The sequence below is a fragment of the Ixodes scapularis genome, unplaced genomic scaffold, assembly GCF_016920785.2.
Source record: "Ixodes scapularis isolate PalLabHiFi unplaced genomic scaffold, ASM1692078v2 PGA_scaffold13__105_contigs__length_92229423, whole genome shotgun sequence".
Classification (NCBI taxonomy): domain Eukaryota; kingdom Metazoa; phylum Arthropoda; class Arachnida; order Ixodida; family Ixodidae; genus Ixodes; species Ixodes scapularis.
Genome location: NW_024609839.1, coordinates 82,417,599 through 82,437,724, shown reverse-complemented (window position 1 = coordinate 82,437,724; position 20,126 = coordinate 82,417,599). Strand labels below are relative to the sequence as shown.

Genomic DNA, 20,126 nt, shown 5'->3' with positions numbered 1-20,126 from the left:
CAGAGCAGGCTCGATCGAGCTTAGCCCTATTAAGGCAAAGTTCAGCGAGAAATATTTTCCCACGGTGGTTTTATGGAGACCCCCGCTCCCAGAGCAGGCTCGATCGAGCTTAGCCCTATTAAGGCAAAGTTCAGCGAAAAATATTTTCCCACGGTGGTTTTATGGAGACCCCCGCTCCCAGAGCAGGCTCGATCGAGCTTAGCCCTATTAAGGCAAAGTTCAGCGAAAAATATTTTCCCACGGTGGTTTTATGGAGACCCCCGCTCCCAGAGCAGGCTCGATCGAGCTTAGCCCTATTAAGGCAAAGTTCAGCGAGAAATATTTTCCCACGGTGGTTTTATGGAGACCCCCGCTCCCAGAGCAGGCTCGATCGAGCTTAGCCCTATTAAGGCAAAGTTCAGCGAGAAATATTTTCCCACGGTGGTTTTATGGAGACCCCCGCTCCCAGAGCAGGCTCGATCGAACTTAGCCCTATTAAGGCAAAGTTCAGCGAAAAATATTTTCCCACGGTGGTTTTATGGAGACCCCCGCTCCCAGAGCAGGCTCGATCGAGCTTAGCCCTATTAAGGCAAAGTTCAGCGAGAAATATTTTCCCACGGTGGTTTTATGGAGACCCCCGCTCCCAGAGCAGGCTCGATCGAGCTTAGCCCTATTAAGGCAAAGTTCAGCGAGAAATATTTTCCCACGGTGGTTTTATGGAGACCCCCGCTCCCAGAGCAGGCTCGATCGAGCTTAGCCCTATTAAGGCAAAGTTCAGCGAGAAATATTTTCCCACGGTGGTTTTATGGAGACCCCCGCTCCCAGAGCAGGCTCGATCGAGCTTAGCCCTATTAAGGCAAAGTTCAGCGAGAAATATTTTCCCACGGTGGTTTTATGGAGACCCCCGCTCCCAGAGCAGGCTCGATCGAACTTAGCCCTATTAAGGCAAAGTTCAGCGAGAAATATTTTCCCACGGTGGTTTTATGGAGACCCCCGCTCCCAGAGCAGGCTCGATCGAGCTTAGCCCTATTAAGGCAAAGTTCAGCGAGAAATATTTTCCCACGGTGGTTTTATGGAGACCCCCGCTCCCAGAGCAGGCTCGATCGAGCTTAGCCCTATTAAGGCAAAGTTCAGCGAAAAATATTTTCCCACGGTGGTTTTATGGAGACCCCCGCTCCCAGAGCAGGCTCGATCGAGCTTAGCCCTATTAAGGCAAAGTTCAGCGAGAAATATTTTCCCACGGTGGTTTTATGGAGACCCCCGCTCCCAGAGCAGGCTCGATCGAACTTAGCCCTATTAAGGCAAAGTTCAGCGAGAAATATTTTCCCACGGTGGTTTTATGGAGACCCCCGCTCCCAGAGCAGGCTCGATCGAGCTTAGCCCTATTAAGGCAAAGTTCAGCGAGAAATATTTTCCCACGGTGGTTTTATGGAGACCCCCGCTCCCAGAGCAGGCTCGATCGAGCTTAGCCCTATTAAGGCAAAGTTCAGCGAGAAATATTTTCCCACGGTGGTTTTATGGAGACCCCCGCTCCCAGAGCAGGCTCGATCGAGCTTAGCCCTATTAAGGCAAAGTTCAGCGAGAAATATTTTCCCACGGTGGTTTTATGGAGACCCCCGCTCCCAGAGCAGGCTCGATCGAACTTAGCCCTACTAAGGCAAAGTTCAGCGAGAAATATTTTCCCACGGTGGTTTTATGGAGACCCCCGCTCCCAGAGCAGGCTCGATCGAACTTAGCCCTATTAAGGCAAAGTTCAGCGAGAAATATTTTCCCACGGTGGTTTTATGGAGACCCCCGCTCCCAGAGCAGGCTCGATCGAGCTTAGCCCTATTAAGGCAAAGTTCAGCGAGAAATATTTTCCCACGGTGGTTTTATGGAGACCCCCGCTCCCAGAGCAGGCTCGATCGAGCTTAGCCCTATTAAGGCAAAGTTCAGCGAGAAATATTTTCCCACGGTGGTTTTATGGAGACCCCCGCTCCCAGAGCAGGCTCGATCGAGCTTAGCCCTATTAAGGCAAAGTTCAGCGAGAAATATTTTCCCACGGTGGTTTTATGGAGACCCCCGCTCCCAGAGCAGGCTCGATCGAGCTTAGCCCTATTAAGGCAAAGTTCAGCGAGAAATATTTTCCCACGGTGGTTTTATGGAGACCCCCGCTCCCAGAGCAGGCTCGATCGAGCTTAGCCCTATTAAGGCAAAGTTCAGCGAGAAATATTTTCCCACGGTGGTTTTATGGAGACCCCCGCTCCCAGAGCAGGCTCGATCGAACTTAGCCCTATTAAGGCAAAGTTCAGCGAAAAATATTTTCCCACGGTGGTTTTATGGAGACCCCCGCTCCCAGAGCAGGCTCGATCGAACTTAGCCCTATTAAGGCAAAGTTCAGCGAGAAATATTTTCCCACGGTGGTTTTATGGAGACCCCCGCTCCCAGAGCAGGCTCGATCGAGCTTAGCCCTATTAAGGCAAAGTTCAGCGAGAAATATTTTCCCACGGTGGTTTTATGGAGACCCCCGCTCCCAGAGCAGGCTCGATCGAACTTAGCCCTATTAAGGCAAAGTTCAGCGAGAAATATTTTCCCACGGTGGTTTTATGGAGACCCCCGCTCCCAGAGCAGGCTCGATCGAACTTAGCCCTATTAAGGCAAAGTTCAGCGAGAAATATTTTCCCACGGTGGTTTTATGGAGACCCCCGCTCCCAGAGCAGGCTCGATCGAGCTTAGCCCTATTAAGGCAAAGTTCAGCGAAAAATATTTTCCCACGGTGGTTTTTAGGAGACCCCCGCTCCCAGAGCAGGCTCGATCGAACTTAGCCCTATTAAGGCAAAGTTCAGCGAAAAATATTTTCCCTTGGTTGTTTTTAGGAGAAGCCAGCTTCCAGAGCAGGCTCGATCGAACTTAGCCCTATTAAGGCAAAGTTCAGCAAAACAAATTTTCCCTTGGTTGTTTTTAGGAGAAGCCAGCTTCCAGAGCAGGCTCGATCGAACTTAGCCCTACTAAGGCAAAGTTCAGCGAAAAATATTTTCCCTTGGTTGTTTTTAGGAGAAGCCAGCTTCCAGAGCAGGCTCGATCGAACTTAGCCCTATTAAGGCAAAGTTCAGCGAAACAAATTTTCCCTTGGTTGTTTTTAGGAGAAGCCAGCTTCCAGAGCAGGCTCGATCGAACTTAGCCCTATTAAGGCAAAGTTCAGCGAAAAATATTTTCCCTTGGTTGTTTTTAGGAGAAGCCAGCTTCCAGAGCAGGCTCGATCGAACTTAGCCCTATTAAGGCAAAGTTCAGCGAAACAAATTTTCCCACGGTGATTTTTAGGAGAAGCCAGCTTCCAGAGCCGGCTCGATCGAACTTAGCCCTACTAAGGCAAAGTTCAGCGAAAAAACTTTTCCCACGGTGGTTTTTAGAAGAAGCCAGCTTCCAGAGCAGGCTCAAGCTTAGCCCTATTAATGCAACGTTCAGCAAAAAATATTTTTCTCCAGAGCGTTATGTATATAATTACAATTATGTTTCTAATTACAATTATGTATATAATTACAATAGCTATTTCTTCTTAGCAATGTGAAGGTAGAAAAGTGGAAGAGAGTCAATGATGTGCTCGCTCGAAGCGAGTCTGTCATCGGCTCTTTCAATTAAGACATGCTGTATCGGAGTGCCAGTTACGAGGCTCATTAAAACTAGCCTAATACGCTTGTTTGTCATTTCAACTGGTAGCTATGCCGCCCTTCCCCACAGATAACAGGCAGCAATAAAAGTGCACTTAAATAAATGACAATTTCAGCCACTATACAACGGCTGAAAAAGCAGAGAACCAGCCATATCGTCGCATCGTCCTTTATTGGGCAATTACGTACAAGGTCAATAAGCAAAGGCGGTGTGAGCAAGAGATGCCTTGCTTCGTGCACGGGCCGAGGAGCACGTTCCGGTGAGGCAGGTTCCCATCGGCGAAAAGTTGCGATTGCCGAAGTCTTTAGAAAAACAGCAGGACCCGGGAGACTTGACGTTGGACTGCTGTCGCCAGTCCTGCGGTCGCCTGGAAAAGAGCCGCCACGCTTATGAGCACTGCCACTACCTGTGATGCACTGAAACAGAGTGGAATAGAGCGAATAGAGTGCACTGAAATAGAGTTGCACCAATGTGGGTTGCATCAGGATCAGTTTTTCCCAATGTCCTGATGCAACAACTCCAGCAACGCGGTCCTCAAATCTCACCTCAAATTTCTACATTTTGCTATAGGCGTCGGTGATGCAACTTTCTTCCATTATCTGGACATAAAGTTACCTGTTAATAACATGTTTTTGTTTTTTTTATCTTGAGGTGGCACCAAAAATACCATCTTATCTCCCTAAAACCTTTACATGATGAAAACGATCCACCGCGAACCAGATCCAAGTGTTCTGTCACCACTCGCCACCCCAGGGGGTCAGATAAAGAATACTGTGTTCCCAATTGGCTCTTATCGTTTCGGTCTCCGAGCTGTTCGTTCGTTTAAAGCCTGACCTGATCCCAGCAATTTGAGTCGCAACGAGGGGATTCTAGGGAGCAACTAAAGAAACAGCAATCCTGGTACTGATGGAAAAATTGCTCTGTCTGAAGCGGGCCTTGGCAAGCTGCTATGCTTGAGCTTACTACTACTTGGGTAAGCATAGCAGACGGAAAGTGTTCGGCACAAGATTTCGTTCATTGACGATTTGTTGATGACTTTCAACTGCAAAACTATAAAACCAGTCCTCAGGCTGTAGTGTCCACTCGGTTGAACATTGAGATTCCAAGATTTTCGAGAACCGTAGAAATACTCTATGTGCATTTTTCCTGTCAGTTTTTTTCGAAATAACAAAGAACATGTTTTCCATACATCGCAAATCGAAAAACCTGAGCCAGTGTCACCGCAGAGATAGCATTAGCACTGTATTCTTATCTACGGCATTAAAATAATTTCACTCGGATGGACGCTTGTAGCTGGCAAATACCGCTTCGTTTGCTTTCAATTTGCTTGAACTCCAGCTGTTTTACTTTACCGTGACAACAGAACTCCCTCGCTGCTTGACTGGTTGTGAAGGGTGCGGCGAGCTACGTCATTTAAAGCGGAATTTGCAGAGTTTGTCATCATGTTGGACCGTCTTCATAACTATTGCGTCTATGTGTATTGCGGAAAAAAGAAGTGAGGAAACACTTGCAGCTGTAGTCACCGAGTTGAGAATGGCAGGGAGATCTTTCGGCTGTCCCGCCTTCAGCGCCAGCATCCTACCTTCGATAACACTTCAGCGACTCATGAGCGTCGAGTGTGCGCGAGCAGCCAATGTGTGGCAGAGGGCCATGAGCATGTGTTGGAGGCCGGGCACTCGAAAGAGACACTCTGCCATACTCGTCCTGTCAGTACAATCACGCACCTCCCAAAGATGGCGGGGAAGATGTTCCAGCCCTCGTCTGTTGCCTCCAGAGCCGCTTCAAGTGCTTGGCAGCGGTGATGATACTGCAATTTGAAAAGTTTTACAGGCATGAAACTAGAAATTTGAACACTGACTCTGCGACCCCAAGACGGCTGCCTTCTCGAATCAACTGGATTAACTTTTACAACCACATAGGAACGAAGACTCAGGGGGTGGCTTTAGAAATGAAATGCTAGCTTCTGAAAAATACTTTTCTCGGAAACGAACTATAAAGTTCAACAAGGTGCCTCTATGCAACAATGTGCCATCGCATTGAATTGTATTTACAAGCGCTGTAAGCTAGTTGCAATTTGGGGATTTCTCAAATTTCGCAGTACTAATTGCTTCATGACGGAGGCTTAAAGACGGGGACAACTGAACTATGATGTACATATTAAAGATAATCATCGGGAGACCAGGGCCTTAAAGGGCAACTTCAGATGATCACAGCCGTCTCCCCACGGCCGTGATCATATTTCACGAGCACGAAATATAATCACAGCCAAAATATTATGTCGAAGTGAGACCGCATATACTTCACTAAAACCGATTTTCAAGATGAGACCAGTTGCTCTTTAGCGGGCGGCAAAGCGGGTTTGCTTTTAGTCAAGGAACAATGGCGCAGCCCCCTTGTGATGTCACGTCGCAGTGGAGCTGTGGTTAATTCGTTGTACCGCGTAACGCAGCACCCTTATGACGTCACACTGCAGCAGTCCCTCGAGCAGGTAGTTTAGGTCTTGTCACAGATGCCCGAACCAAACTTTGAGCTGCGATATTTATAAAACTAAACACAATATTGAAAAAACAAAACAAAGAAACTATAGATACTAATTTAGGGACACTGCTCAGCTGAAAACAGTTGTAATCCCAAATTCAAAGATAGTGACCGTAGTTGCTGTTTAAACGATTTAAACCATATTTTAAACTATGCATTTAAACCTAGTTAAAAAAGCTAATATACTAACAGAATTAGAACGAAAGAGTGAATAATTGGGTCTTCACTAGAATCGAAGCTGCAAAACGTGCAAAAATGGACCATACTTTGTTTCACCTTACAATGAACCGTAGGGGATGATACAAGTCATCGAAGGTCAATCCAATGCCGTGCGTGTCACGTGACCCCCGGGAAGGGTGCAGCAACGCGCAGGGCGCATAGTCACGTGATTTGTTCGCAGCACTGAATTGGCTAGCATGTCTTAGGCCATAGGTCCTCAAACTGGGTTACCTAGAACACCTCATCACAGGTTCCCATAGCCCCCAAATTTCATGGACCGTCCCTGCCGCTAAGCGTTCTTCCAGCTCAGTCATTATTTCGGCAGGTCGGAGCCATCTATCGATGTATAACTATGTATCAAACGCTTCCTAGCATGTGTACATCGTTGTTTAGGTCTGCAGGATTCTGCACTTCTATTTCTTTTAAACTAGCGCCAAAACCGGGATGGGTCACTCGGCTTTCAGTCAAGCCCGATAAGGCGAGATACAAAAGCTTGAAAACTCCCGGTGTATAGTTTCTGCCGCGGTCCATTGTAAGGTGAAACGGAGCATAGCGAGCTCTACTGCGTACGGACAAGAAAGACAATGCTTGGTCGGAGGCCTGGTCGCTCGAGTCCCGGCGAGATGCGGAAATAATGTACAGTGGTGAAGAGGCTCACCTCGCAAGTGATCTGCCATAGTGAGCACTGCGATGGAGGAAGCATCTCGGGATCGACAGGAAGCGTCAGGTGGCGCTGCGGCCCGCCGACGTCCATCAGCTGGACATGGTTCCCGCTGCAAACCACCCTGGCCCCTGCGCCACGTGCAGAAACAATCGCCTGGCTTAATACAAGCAACAAGCATTTTCTGCAGTCGCGGCATCGGCTGTACCAATTCTGATCCGCACTGGCACGTTTTTTTTTTTTATTATTATTTCCGAAAGGGGGGGGGGGGGGAGTTTTTTTGCTTGTGTCCTTGGACAGAGGCTCAAAGTGAGCTTGTCACATGAATCTGGACAGCCATTCACACGCTCTGGTGTGCACTGCTGACGTCCTCACTGAAATTGTCTCTGCATGCTGCAACTTGCACGCTTTCTCATGCTTTTTTTCATGCGTGCACAGCATCCGTCCTGTCCTGTTTGGACAGCCCATTAGGTACTCTGTTAAATGCAGTGAAAGTGTGGTTACACTTGATGGGAATTTCGGTGGGAAATTTAAAACATTGATTTCCCCATTAAATATAGCGAAAAAATTAATGTCACGTGGCCTGACATTACATGACGTCAGGTCGCGTGACATCCATTTTTTCGCTAAGTTTGGCACGAAAATTATTATGGTGTCACGTAACGACACGTCATGTGACATAGTCACGTCATGTCAAACTGTCACGTGATGCCAATATCTATGATGAAAGTTGGCAGTTTATAATCAGCTCCAGATCACAAGACTGCTTGGTATGGCTGCATGCTGAAGGGGTGAACGCAGCTCATTTTTCTCCGCGACTGCTACTGCGTGGTAAGAGAAACTAATATGGGTCTTGTGGGTTACAAACGCCGAGGATTGAGTCCAAGCAATATTCGCCGAAAGTACAAAAATCATTGTGCCAGCCCTTGAGCACGCTAAGACGTACCAGAGTAGAAGCTAGCTTCGAGGTCGCCGCTTCCCAGGAGAATGCAGAGCGCGTACTCAGCGTACAGGATGATCTTGGGCGTCTTCTGCCGCACCAACGACACGAACCTTGCCGCGCACGCGTACTTCGCCCAGAGCGCCTGGGGCAGGGCGTCCCAGGAGTGCACCGGAGCGCCCTGGGGTGGGGCCGGGGCCACCCCCTCCGTGGAGAGGTGCCAGCCGAGCGGTGGCTTGTAGAAGACCACCCGGGTGCCGTCTGAGGAGACGCGCAGCACCCGGGTCACCTTGTGGTTGCGCGCGCGGAACTCCACACTGACTTGGCCGTCTTCGAGGATGCTCAGCTGCAACGACATGGCGAGAAGGGCCAAACCTGTACGGTCTGCAACACTACGAGCTAGCCTGTGGATTCCCGAATTGGGTTTCTAGAAACACAAGAGATTCTCCAGTGGACCGTCGTGGACTCCTCGAGCTCCCAGATTTTTTCCCCTGTCCTTAAACAAAGTGCTTTTCGGACTAAGGGCTGGTTCACACACTTGTGACTGCTTACGACAGTGGCTTAAAACCTCTCGGGATATCTCTTACGACTAGAGGACACACTGACACATTTCCGTTTAGGTCCTAATTTTCGCGTGCATCTTTTTTCTTTTTGGTTTGAAGAAGTTCAAATGATGTCATAATGGACCATTTCTGATAGATAGATGGTAGTACATTTGATCTCGAAAACACCGCAAAACTTTCACTGTAGTGAAATGCAATTCCCGAGTTACCTTATCGATGGTGCCAGCACGCCCTCTCGGCGTAAGGGAGCTCTGTCGTAAGCAGATGCAAATGTGTGAACAAGTGTGTGAACCTCTCTTAAGCCTTATTTCAACAGACTCGAGTCACCGACCATGAATGCATACAAGCTAAAACACTCCCTAGTATGTGCATTGCTATATACAAGGTCTGCAGGCTTCTGCACCACTTCACTGATCAATGTCACGACAGGGACGGGCTCTTCAGCTACCATTCCAGCGGATAGAGGTTCTTTGTGGTTGGAAAGTTTGAGAATCTCCTTTAGAACGACATGCGTGCGGCTTTCCAAGATGTAGCATCAGCACAAACCACCGGCCCGACGAGCAGATCAGTGCACTAAGTTTGCCGTGAATGCCCGTCTCACTGATTCTACGAGCGCCATCCGTGCAAGAATGCACGGTGGTCCGTTGCAATCTCGCTTTCGACAAACTATCGTGCCTATGGCCTCCCGAGTGGAACTTTACCACTTCAACTGGTGTCTTGTGGGGTTAGCTCAGAGTGCCGTAGACTGCACTCTTGCAAGGTTATTAAGTGGCTGAAGCTACACAGGTCTATACTGCATTTCGTACGGTGCCTTAGGAGTGCGGCCGCGGCTTTAGGGTCGAACGGAGTGTAGCGGAATTCGCGCAGTAAAAAACGGTCGCATTGCACTCACCCGCATGTTTCGTGCCCAGAGGCTAGCCGGTCGCAAGCCCGTGGTGCTGAGGGGAACCTTGGGAGGTCCGAGGCTCGAAGGCAGGGGCCTCAGAGGGCATCCCGCCTGGCACATGAAGGCCTGTTCCGGAATGCCTGAGTAGAACGCCGACGAGAGCCTGTCTTAAAATGGCGAAAAGAGAGCGCACCAAGGACAACCACGAAAGAAAGGAGCACGCCTCCAAATCAGCCAAACGGACCAACGAACATTGTTGAACTAGGAGCCGAAATAATAGGCAAAAATAATTTCTTTTCATAAAGTTATTAAATTTACAAGTTCAGCTCTTCCCGTGTTTTTTTTTTTCGAACTGAAAGTCTGTACCGGCAACGGTGAAAAAGCAACGCCAGTGGCAGGCACGAGTTTATACTTCTTGGGCAGTCGAATTTCTTCCTGACTGATTACAAGGTGTTTGATGGTGTCAAAAAAATGCTTTGGAAGCTTGCTCCTGCACCCAAACAGCAGCATGAAACAAATGTGCAGCATTCTGTTCTCTAGAGTGCCTGCTCCACCTGCAAGCCGGCCCATTGTGATGCCACGGCACTGAAAAGTGCGGCCATATTTGAGTGTTGGTTTCGGCATCACTTTACGTTGGCAATTTTTTTATACGAAATAGCATGCCAGAAAGAGTAAAGGCCGGAGATTCAGAATATATATATATTTAATTGGGAGAGCTCAAGAGATCGCCAGAGTACCCCTTTAACAAGAGTGCATGTAACATGTGTCGTTTTGCTACTGCTCCAAGTGTCAAAGATGCTATTCGAACATGCATAGTCATGCAATGAGCTCACAGCACATCTCCTGAAGTGTCTTGTTATCATATTTTTCCTCCATTACATTTTTGACAGGCTGGCAGGCACGAGGGCTATTCAGCAAATTCAGCGAAGCATGGAGCTTTACCAAATTTAGACACGAGACAGAGCTGCTTTCAGAATGGAGCCATTTGCACAGGCAACCTGAAAGGGGCCCTGCAATCATATTTAAGCGTCTAACTTTTTTGCGGTTTCGACGTCTCTTGGGGTTCGGGCAAGCCAGCGGGCACGGAGAGAGTAACTAAATATCAGCGCGTCATGTTTTAATCGGAGGACATGAAAACCTCCTCCACCTACGGAGGTGACCCGCGGTGCCGATAGCATGCGAATGTGAAGTCTTTGGTCCTGGCCTTACTACTAGTCAGAGCCGCTAAAAGCTTTTTTTTTTAGTCAAAATACAAAATATAAGTGGCGCAAACCATTTCAATTATTTATGAAAGTAGTTTTTGTTCAGCATTTTAGATCAAAAAAGAAACAAACGCGGCTTATAAAGTAGGGAAACAAGAATTGACCTGTCGACATACCCGCCACCAAGCGTTGGAAAAGGGGGCGCATACTAAAGGGGTAGTGGGATCAGGCACTGACGAGCGGCGAGTGTAGAAAGGTCCCGGATCTATGCGGCGGCGCTGCAGACGTCAGCAGCCGTACATGGGCTCGAGGATCTGACCGGTTCCGAAGGCCTTCGGCGAGCAGGTTTGGCTTGCTATTTGGCCGTTTAGCAGTATGGCAGCCCGAAGTGGCTCCCGTTCTGAACTGATCTTTACCTTGTGTTTGCTGTCGTTTGCAGCCAATAAAGTGTCGTGCCAAATTAGTCTTTAATCGTGCAGCAAATGCAATGCGAGCCGCCCTGGTTACCCGCTTCATACAGCCTATCCAACACGTGCTTTAGTGGTGCCCTCTCGAGCCGTCGACACGGAGTGCGGCAGCCGTGAGCGCTTGCTGAGCTTACTACCCCTTCTCTAGTTTACGGCCACTCAAGCCATGACCAACAACGTCTAGAAGGAGGTTATTTTTTTCTTATTTTTGTAATTTTAGTTTGCCTATTACTTTTAAAATAAAGTGAAATTCGAGAAAAGAAAACTTTCAATAACTCACTACGTTCAGTGCGCTCAGGTTCGGTGCAAATTGAAAACCAGTCAAAAAGTTGTTGCAGGGCCCCTTTAAGGCAAGACTTCAGTTTCATTCCATACTTTCGCCTAAATCAGGAACAAAAGTTGAATCGTATCTCGAAACTATTTTAACCTTCCGGTATAAAAATCGGCGAGCTCCTGAAGACAATTTGCTATGAGAAAAGTCCTTGATATAAAATATTTTCAAAATAAAACCACCATTTGTTTTCCCTATTTATCCAAAAGGAAGTCAATTACTACACTCAGGAGGAATAGACATTTTGTCGAATTCTGGGAACATGGGGACATGTGCTGCCCACGCTCACCCTATCTAAGATCCGAAGCAAATTACTAAAATCGAGCATCGACAAGTGCACGAGCAGGATGACTTTTATTTTAGATTTTGCCTACAAGAAAGCTATCGCTGCAGACATCAGCACATGTAACTACACTCGCAGCACGGTTCTTCGTCCTCAGCTAATTTAGAAAAAAGTCTATTCAATTGGCGTAGTACACTAAAGGAAGTTCTAAGACAAATGGATGCGTGCGGCCAAACACTTTGAAATCGGGTGGCAGCTTGCGCCCCCTATCTAGTGTGGTGCAAAACATGGTCAAAACCGGCGACACCTACGGCGCAGGGGTATCCTCTGCCTCGGATCCCTCTGCAACAGCTGAACCAGGAGTAGCCTCGCCTGGTTTGAGAGTCCGGCCGGCACTTCGAAGGAGCAGCCCTGTGCCGGAGGCCGCCCCAGCAGGAATGTGTGCAGCATCACTCCGAGGCTCCAGACATCCGCCTCCAGTCCGTGGGGGTCCCGAGAGGCTACCTCGCTGCGACAGGAAAAACCGACCAAAATAAGTCAAATTCGGGGGACCTACCGTAACATCCCAAGGGATGGCGCACAAAAGTCAAAAGCAAATCGGATGAAAATTAGAAGTGGGCTACTTTCGGAGTGAAACCAAAAAAAGTTGGAAAAAAGACGGTGTTTGATTTTGTGACCTGCGAAACTTGCGATCGCAGGGAGGGGCGACGAACCAAAGACGGCTGTCCTTCCCACGCCTTGGAAAATTCTAATTCCAAACATACATACCTGAAACTGGGCACGCAAACACAGTTTTGTAACAAATTTTATATCTATTTATTTGGGAGCTCAACACGGAGGTAGTGAATATTAAAAATAAAGCAAAATTGGAGGCCGTGTACTTCCTATGCCCTATACCAGCTTGCTTGTCGTCTGCATATTGGTTCATGAGCTCGCTTCCAGGTGGCTTGGTGAATGCAAAAACGCTGAAACCTAATGGCAGCGGCTGGCAGTGAGCAAGGTAATCGCAATAATTAATACTTTCAACAAAATGTATGAACAGTGACCACCTGGGAGCAAGCTCGCAAACCAGTGTGCAGACGACGAACATCGGTATAGGGCATAGGGAATGCATGGCCACTGTTTCTTCTCTATGTCTAATATTTAACCGCCTCTGACTTGAACTCTAGAAAAGATAGACATCAATCCTCTTGCGAAACCACGTGCACTTGTACATTGTTAGGTATGTACGTTTGGAATTTAAATTGTGCAAGGCGTGCCAAATGTGTTAGTCCGTCCAGCTGCACCCTGTACCTGTTTAAGAGTTGAGTTACGCCGCGCGGACTATATACAAGTGCCGACCACCGTAATATCTTGGGAGATACCCTACTTAAAAGCGAGAGCAAATCAGGTAAAAATGAGAAGTAAACTAAGTTTCGGTGTGCAATAAAAAAAATTCTTAAAATGCTATTTTTTTATTTGTGACCTGCCAAACTTGTTTTCAGATTGCGGAGCAATGGAGCTGAACAACTGTCTTTTTCAGTCAGCAATGTTTGCTTATCTTCCGCCGCAGCTATCTAACCCCTCCTCCGTTGAGGTCATCATTGACCAGGGCAGTACAATTACTAAGAGTGAGCTTTTTTTCTATGTTTTTTGAAAAGTAGACAATTATCTAAAATATAGAGGTGGGCCATCGTTCAAGTAAACAGAAATTTGTTTTTTCTAGTTTGTTCATTATGACAAAACAGACAGAATATTGTCATGATAATTTATATATCATACAAGCTTGTTTTAAGCCAATAAAGTGGGCACTTGTCTAGGTGTACTGTGTATGATAATTTTTTTCTGTGCATACAAGTCAATACGTGCAAACTATCCAACAAAAAAAAATTTTTTTTTAAACCAAAAGTTGCTTGTGCGCACTGTACACAAGGTGGAAGCTATCGTCCTGAAAATATGTCAATCAAAAGTGATTACAAATAAGCCTATTAGCAGCGCAATGTAACGTATTAAGTTGTCTCGGAGACGTTCCAAGAAAGCACGGTGCAGCCTCGGGAAAAACTTACGGAGACATGAAGTTTGGCGTGCCACACATCGTGGTGTGACGTTCCCAGGGACCCTTGAGTTGTGTGGCCAGCCCAAAATCTGCAATTTTCTGCACATCGGAAACAACATTAATCATTGGCACTTATTAGGCAAGCTCTTAGTGGCTTCTCTCCCATGTTTTCTATCCACTTCGCTTAAACAATGTGTCACAGACGCGCCAGCAGCGCGAAATGTGCCAGTAAAATCTGCCTCAAACCAGCCTCCACAAGGATGGACAGAAGTAGAGTCTAAGCTCATTAGAACAGACCTGGTTACAACAGACATTTGGACATAACATACCGATTTGTGAAGTTTGGCTGGTTTTCCTCTATGTACCATTGACTCCACTTCATATCTGCATAAAGCACACTCCTTTTACAACAGACCGAAATCTTGGTCAAAATCAAGGTCTGTTATAACGAGCTTAGACTAGATATTGCACACAAATACAAAACAAATAAGGAATTTCCTTAGAAGCACTTCATTCGTAGCTGTACCGGTATCACAGGAACATTTACAATTATGCGAGTCGTGTTCGTCTGTGTCGCAGCCACGGGAACTTCATCAAATGAACAGCACTCCGGGCATAACGACATAAACAAAATGAAAGATAACCAATGCCGTGAAACGCCCAATCTCCGCAACGTCATTCGCGACGTCAGTCAATGCCCTACAGTCGCCGCACTCGCGGGAAGAAAAAAAAACAAAAAGCAAACAATCCCATGAAAAAAAAACAAAAAACGAGCAGTCCAGTGTTAATCCACGGTAGAGTAACGGCAAAGTCATTGACTCAATTGGCTTTGTTATCACGAGCATGCACCTTACTGCGACGAACGGCAAAACACGTCGGCATCTTTTGGCGTATCGCAACAAGCACAACGCTAACAGGCGGCGATGCCAAGACTCCCACGTCTGCCGCTTTGCGCAGTACACTTGTCGAGCTTCGGCACGTCTGCCGCTTGGGACTGCTTGGGGATTCCCTAACGATGGCGTAATGTGTAGGCACTTCTCCTAGGTGGCACTGGACAGATGGATACCGGCAAACTTTTACAATGTGGAGAGCAACGTCTGCTTCTTTGCTGGAGTTGTGGTGACGTCCGAATGACACCGAGCTCTGGTTGAAAGGATAGTGGGTAGACCTCAATGCTAGATGCCTTCAGGTCTACACACTTATTTATTTTGTTCAATCAGCAAATAAGAGCTCGGTATTCTGACATCCTCGCAACCCCTGTGCAAGAAGCAGACAAAGTTGCGCTTCGCATTGGGCGGCGGCTTGCGCCACCTAGCCAAAGCTTTTAATTTCAACAATTGACTCCGACTAAATTCGGAATTAGTTAAAGGGACCATGAAAGGATTTTTCAGATTTTTCCAAATGAAGACCCCAATTAATCTTTAATGTTCATGAAACCCAGAGCAGGAATCTGTTTTCGTCTTATTGCCTCCAGTTTTGCACCAAAAAAAAGATGAAAACTCATGTCTGCTTTCCTCCTCGACCTGACCATCAACATGTGAAATTGCGGGGCTGTGACATAAAGTATGCCTTTCTACAAGAAACAGAAGTTCTTTAAGCCGAGTGAAGGAGCCGCATCAGTCAAGCGTCGCGTTACGTCAACGTTTCGGCACAAATATGTCGGAACGTCACCTACTGGGGTTTTTATGAACACCAATTGCTTCGTAGAACTCGTTGGTCTGCGACACTTGTGCAATCAACAACATGGCTATGGATATGTCGCAGCTGAGTAAAGTGCAGCTTAAAATGCTTCGGTATAGTGAAAGTATGGGCCTTCTTTCGTCGGCCACGAAACCCACGCGGCAAGATGAGAACTCCCCCGAAGAAGGCTGTATCAGTTCTGTGCCAGAACCTGCTGCAAAGGAGTGGCGATTACTCAGTACAGAATGGTAGGTTCACATTTTGGCTGCAAACACAAAACGCTGTAAACAAAGTAATATAAACTCCTAATGAAATTCCTTGTGAAGAAACCTCTTGTGCTCTCGTTGACTCTGTGGCTTATGCAACTGAATATTACACTCTGTCGATTCCATGTACGGTATTAATCGACAATTTCATAGTTTGAGAGTACAGTTTCAGTGACACACTAGTCATATCCAATACGGAAGCTAAATTCAACTGACGTCCCCCAAAAAATGGGAAAAAAGGCTCCGACACTATGGATGTTGTGGTTACTTTGCTAGGTGACGCAAGCTAACGCCATTACAGAAAGTTTCGCCACAACTCATTAATTAATCCACCCACTTATACACTCAGCTTTGTTGCAAGCGTTTAAGGTAGACAGTGTAAGATATAGTCCGTTATTATTTGCCACAATTTCGTGCCAAAAATTAGGATTTAACCTTGCTAATCTCACATGCTAGTTTTCCTTTGATCCTGTAAACAATATGCAGTCAGTAAAATTATGTCTAAAATGGTTTCATGGTCCCTTTAAGAGCCAGGAAGAATTTTCCTTTGTGACGTCACAGCAACTGTGAGCATCCGATGGGCACTGGTTGAGACTAAAACTCACGTTCATTCTACAAAAACGTATGATGAAGCGGATCGTCAATGCTGTGGCATAGCTCTGTGGTAAAATGCCTGCTTCGCAAGCAACAAACCCAGGTTCAATTCGAGAGAGGTCCAGGTGATTGTTTTTTGAGAAGTCAACAATATTGCGACGGACCCATTAGACTATTGCGCCAACTACAACATCAGCAACTACTACAGCGAATACAGACGTCATTTCCAATGGTGAGAAGAGCCACAACTATTGCCATAAAAGCTGCCTCTGTGTTACATCCCAAAGGTACTCTAAATGCATAGCGCTTATAAATCCTGCTACGTCATGTGTCACGTGACATAAGGGCCTCACTTGGTGGCACAATGTCAAGTTATGTCATGGTATTATGTGATGCCTTGTGACCATCGAGAAAGCACGTCGCCGTGCGACGCCAGTGTCACGCTATGTCGCGTGACTACTGTCGTGCTGATGGTGTTACGTGAAAACCGTCCACTAAACTTAGTAGGACACCTTCCTCTCTCTCCGTCAAGGTCAAACCCCACGGACATTAAAGCGCCAAGAGCCGTACGGCGTCGAACATTGTACGGCGTCGAACATTGTACCGGCATGTCCTAAACGCCCGCAAAAACCGCACGGAGCCACCGAGGAACCTCTCGGAGTGCGCGAGCTCACCACGTGAAGGTCCCGCGTCAGCAGCAGGTTGGACAGGCTCAGGTCTCGGTGCAGGATACAGTGGGAATGGAGGTAGAGGATTCCGGAGACGATTTCCCCCAGGAGCCGGCTGGCCTCGGGTTCGGTGAGGGGGCCGCCCCTCGCCCGGAGGTAGCCCTGGAGCTCGCCACCCTCGCAGTACTCGATCACCAGGTAGACATACTCGCGGTCCTCAAAGTAGTTGAAGAGCTGCACGCAAAGAGGTTGCAACGCGACCGCAGAGAAAACGCCAACTGCATTTTTCTATTAACGCAAGAGAGGGCCGAGAAAAATATGCGAAAAGCTAAGTGTCTTATGGCCGCCGACAGGATTAGAATAGCGGGGAGGTCCTTCGGTAACGTGCCGCCTCTAGTGTGAGCTCCCTATGCTTTGTCGTTCTGGGAGCCTCGAGCATGCATGTGCAGTTAAAGCACAGCGGAAGTCAACGAGCGCTTGCGGGAGGCCGAGTGCCCGAAAGAGACGCTCTGCCAATCTCATCCTGCCGATGACTATGCAGAGCGCAAGTTGGTCTGCTATTCATGAAAAAAGGCGTCAAAAGCTGTCTTTAGCACTCCACGTCACTAACAGATTCTCGCAAGTAGAATTTTTAAAGCAGAGATTGCGAAATGAGCCTTCAGCGGTACGGAAAGCCCCATACTTCGACAACGGAGGGGTGCTTGAGTCTCGAGTGAATGGCGACTTCTTGCTGCACACGGGTGCTGCTCACGCCCATGCGCTTCAGGGCCGATTTGTCCACCTGTCGCAAAGAGCGGCGCATTTCAAAAAGCATGACGCTGACAATTTAACAGAAAGTGTTACCGTAGGTAACTCTTAGCACCTTCGAATGCGAGTCCATGGTCATATAGCATTCGATCCCAAACAGGGAGTAAATATCACACAAGAATGCTGCAAACTGTAAGTGCTGACATTGGTGGTTCTGAGAGAAAGAATGAGAAAGAGAGCAACAGAGAAGTAGAGAAAGAAAAGTCCGTGAAGATGAGACACATTCGTCTTGCTGCAATGAGTTGAAGTTGCTCGAGTGCGTGTCAACTTTGGAAATGATGCGTGATGCCGGTGTTTTCCTGCCAAATAAATCTAGAAAAAAATCTATATATAGGCCTCACAAGTGGTGTTTTGCTGCTTCTTCGCGTATATTAAAGTGTCGCCAGCAACATGGGCCCATTGGGACTGCCAATGATACGCATCTATGCTCCGTCGTCCCAAGGCGGTCGAAATGCATAAGACCTTTGCCTCTAGATTACTACATGAACTCTATGATCCCAAAAGACCCCTCTCATAAACAATCTGTACCAATAACTAGAAGGCACAAACAAACAAGGCAATGGCAGAGCAGCCAACACCACAGAACAATTAAGTAAAAAAAGCTATGTACGACGACAATGAAGCCGTATGTGTAGCACTCATAGATTTAGAGCTCGCAACAAGATCGTTTGAATGCGTCATTCGGGATTTCCAGAACTTCCAACGGGGCACAGATTCAAAGCTCACAATAATTACGCTTGGTTTTCTTACATAATTAATGTAACTATACTTTGAGTCACCCAGGCCAGTGCCTTAACTAGTAGCTCCTTCATCATGAGCTAGTTACGAAAGAGGCGCAGGTAACCCAAAAAGAGCAGAGTCCAATCATGTACACATGTTTAAGTTTGACCGGATCTTTGTATTCATCTGTTATTTATTGAATAAAGGTTGTCACATTAAAAAAACATGACGAAGTAGTGAGGGTACTGCCACTCCAGCTGCGACTCACCATCTTGATGGCTACTTCAAGTCCGCAGTTCTTGGACCGAGCGCGGTAGACCTGGGCGAATCCGCCCTTTCCCAGGAAGTTGAACACTTCGTAGTCCTGCGGTGCGACGATCGAGAGTGATGCGCAACACTCTAGCCAGTGACAAAATGAGAACGACAGAGCGACAACGCCGTGCATTGGCTGCCCAAGCACGCACGAGGATCGCACGAGACACCGAACTGTAATCGAAGGCACGGATGTCGTTCAGCGGGCCTCACACAAGAGTCTCAACCGAAGTATTAGGAATCAGTCATTAAACTCAAGATAAAATGTGAGTACAACCCTACTGACATCTCAAACAGTCTGGTAGACACAAAGAGAGTGGCCTTAGCAGCACACAAACACTCAAAAACTTACCGAGACGTCAGGAAACGTGTTTAGAAAACTATGACGGGCACAGGGATGTCGTTCAGCGCTGCGCCGAGCGTTTTGAAAAGCGTAACCGACGAGCGGTGGATTCAAGTCGAGCATACCTGTATGGAATCGCCTAGCTTCGTTGAGATTGAGTTGTCCGTGTTGACGACCATCGTGAACCCCTCGGCAGAACACGAAAATCTGCCGAGAGAATCAGTTCGAGCTCCGTCGAAGCAACGCTACAGCGCTACAGCGACACCCACGAAGCAACGGCAGCTGCCATATTTGATTTGGCCGGCGACTCGTGATGTCGTTGCTGATGGGCTGACCAGGGCTGACGCACATCAGGCCATCAGGCGCGGCTCATCGGCGAAATGCCACGCTATGCATTGTGGGAGTCGGTTGGCCGGTGGAGTTTCGGTTTCGATCATAGGAGAGAGCCCTCTAGGTCGCTTCTTATGCTTCTGTGATTCACGATCGACTGTGTAGCACGGTAAACATCACAAACTGGTTGCGCTGGTTGCACGGCATTGATTTTTAGAGCGCAGCCCTTAGGCGCCCGTTTCCGGCTTGAGCGGCGTCGCCGTCGCCGTCGGCGTAACTGCGCGGTGCATTATGGGTAAACTTCCCCGCTAAATTTAGCGGAAAAAATTTTCCCGCTAAATTTAGCAAAAAAATTTCCCCGCTAAATTTAGCGAAAAAATTTCCCCGCTAGCGGAAAAATTTTCCCACTAAATATAGCGGAAAATTTTCCCCTAAATGGGAGGTGAGCAGGAGAGGAGGAGGGGCATAGCCTCCTCTCCATACCTTTCCCTCCTCCTCGTCAAGAGCTGCGTTCCAATTCGGCGTCACAGGGAGTTGTAAACGGCTATACTCCGTATCACCTTATGTTGTACCGCAGCGAAGGCTAGAAGCGCGAGCTCCTAGCTTTGGCAGCTGCCCATGGTGCACGAGAGCTTGTGCCGCCGAGATGCGCCC

General features: G+C 47.5%; 1 protein-coding gene across 1 annotated transcript; it reads right to left on the bottom strand.

The window, feature by feature from the left end:
• Positions 1 to 3,779: 3,779 nt before the first annotated feature.
• On the bottom strand, positions 3,780 to 19,525 carry LOC115323830 (serine/threonine-protein kinase PLK4-like). Its single transcript, XM_040211650.2, has 11 exons — positions 19,268 to 19,525; positions 18,756 to 18,851; positions 17,643 to 17,741; positions 16,967 to 17,194; positions 13,763 to 13,851; positions 12,029 to 12,225; positions 9,441 to 9,574; positions 7,992 to 8,331; positions 7,043 to 7,176; positions 5,352 to 5,434; positions 3,780 to 3,994 (listed from the first exon to the last, which is right to left on the bottom strand). The coding sequence occupies exons 1-11, from the start codon at positions 19,319 to 19,321 to the stop codon at positions 3,820 to 3,822; spliced, it is 1,629 nt and encodes a 542-aa protein (XP_040067584.1). The 5' UTR covers positions 19,322 to 19,525; the 3' UTR covers positions 3,780 to 3,819.
• Positions 19,526 to 20,126: the final 601 nt, after the last annotated feature.

Coding starts and splice junctions, on each gene's coding strand:
- LOC115323830 (XM_040211650.2), bottom strand. CDS start 19,321: ATGGTCGTCAACACGGACAACTCAATCTCAACGAAGCTAGGCGATTCC. Junction 18,852..19,267: donor AGCTAGGCGATTCCATACAG/GTATGCTCGACT, acceptor GTCGCACCGCAG/GACTACGAAGTGTTCAACTT. Junction 12,226..13,762: donor ACGCCAAACTTCATGTCTCC/GTAAGTTTTTCC, acceptor TTCCTGTCGCAG/CGAGGTAGCCTCTCGGGACC.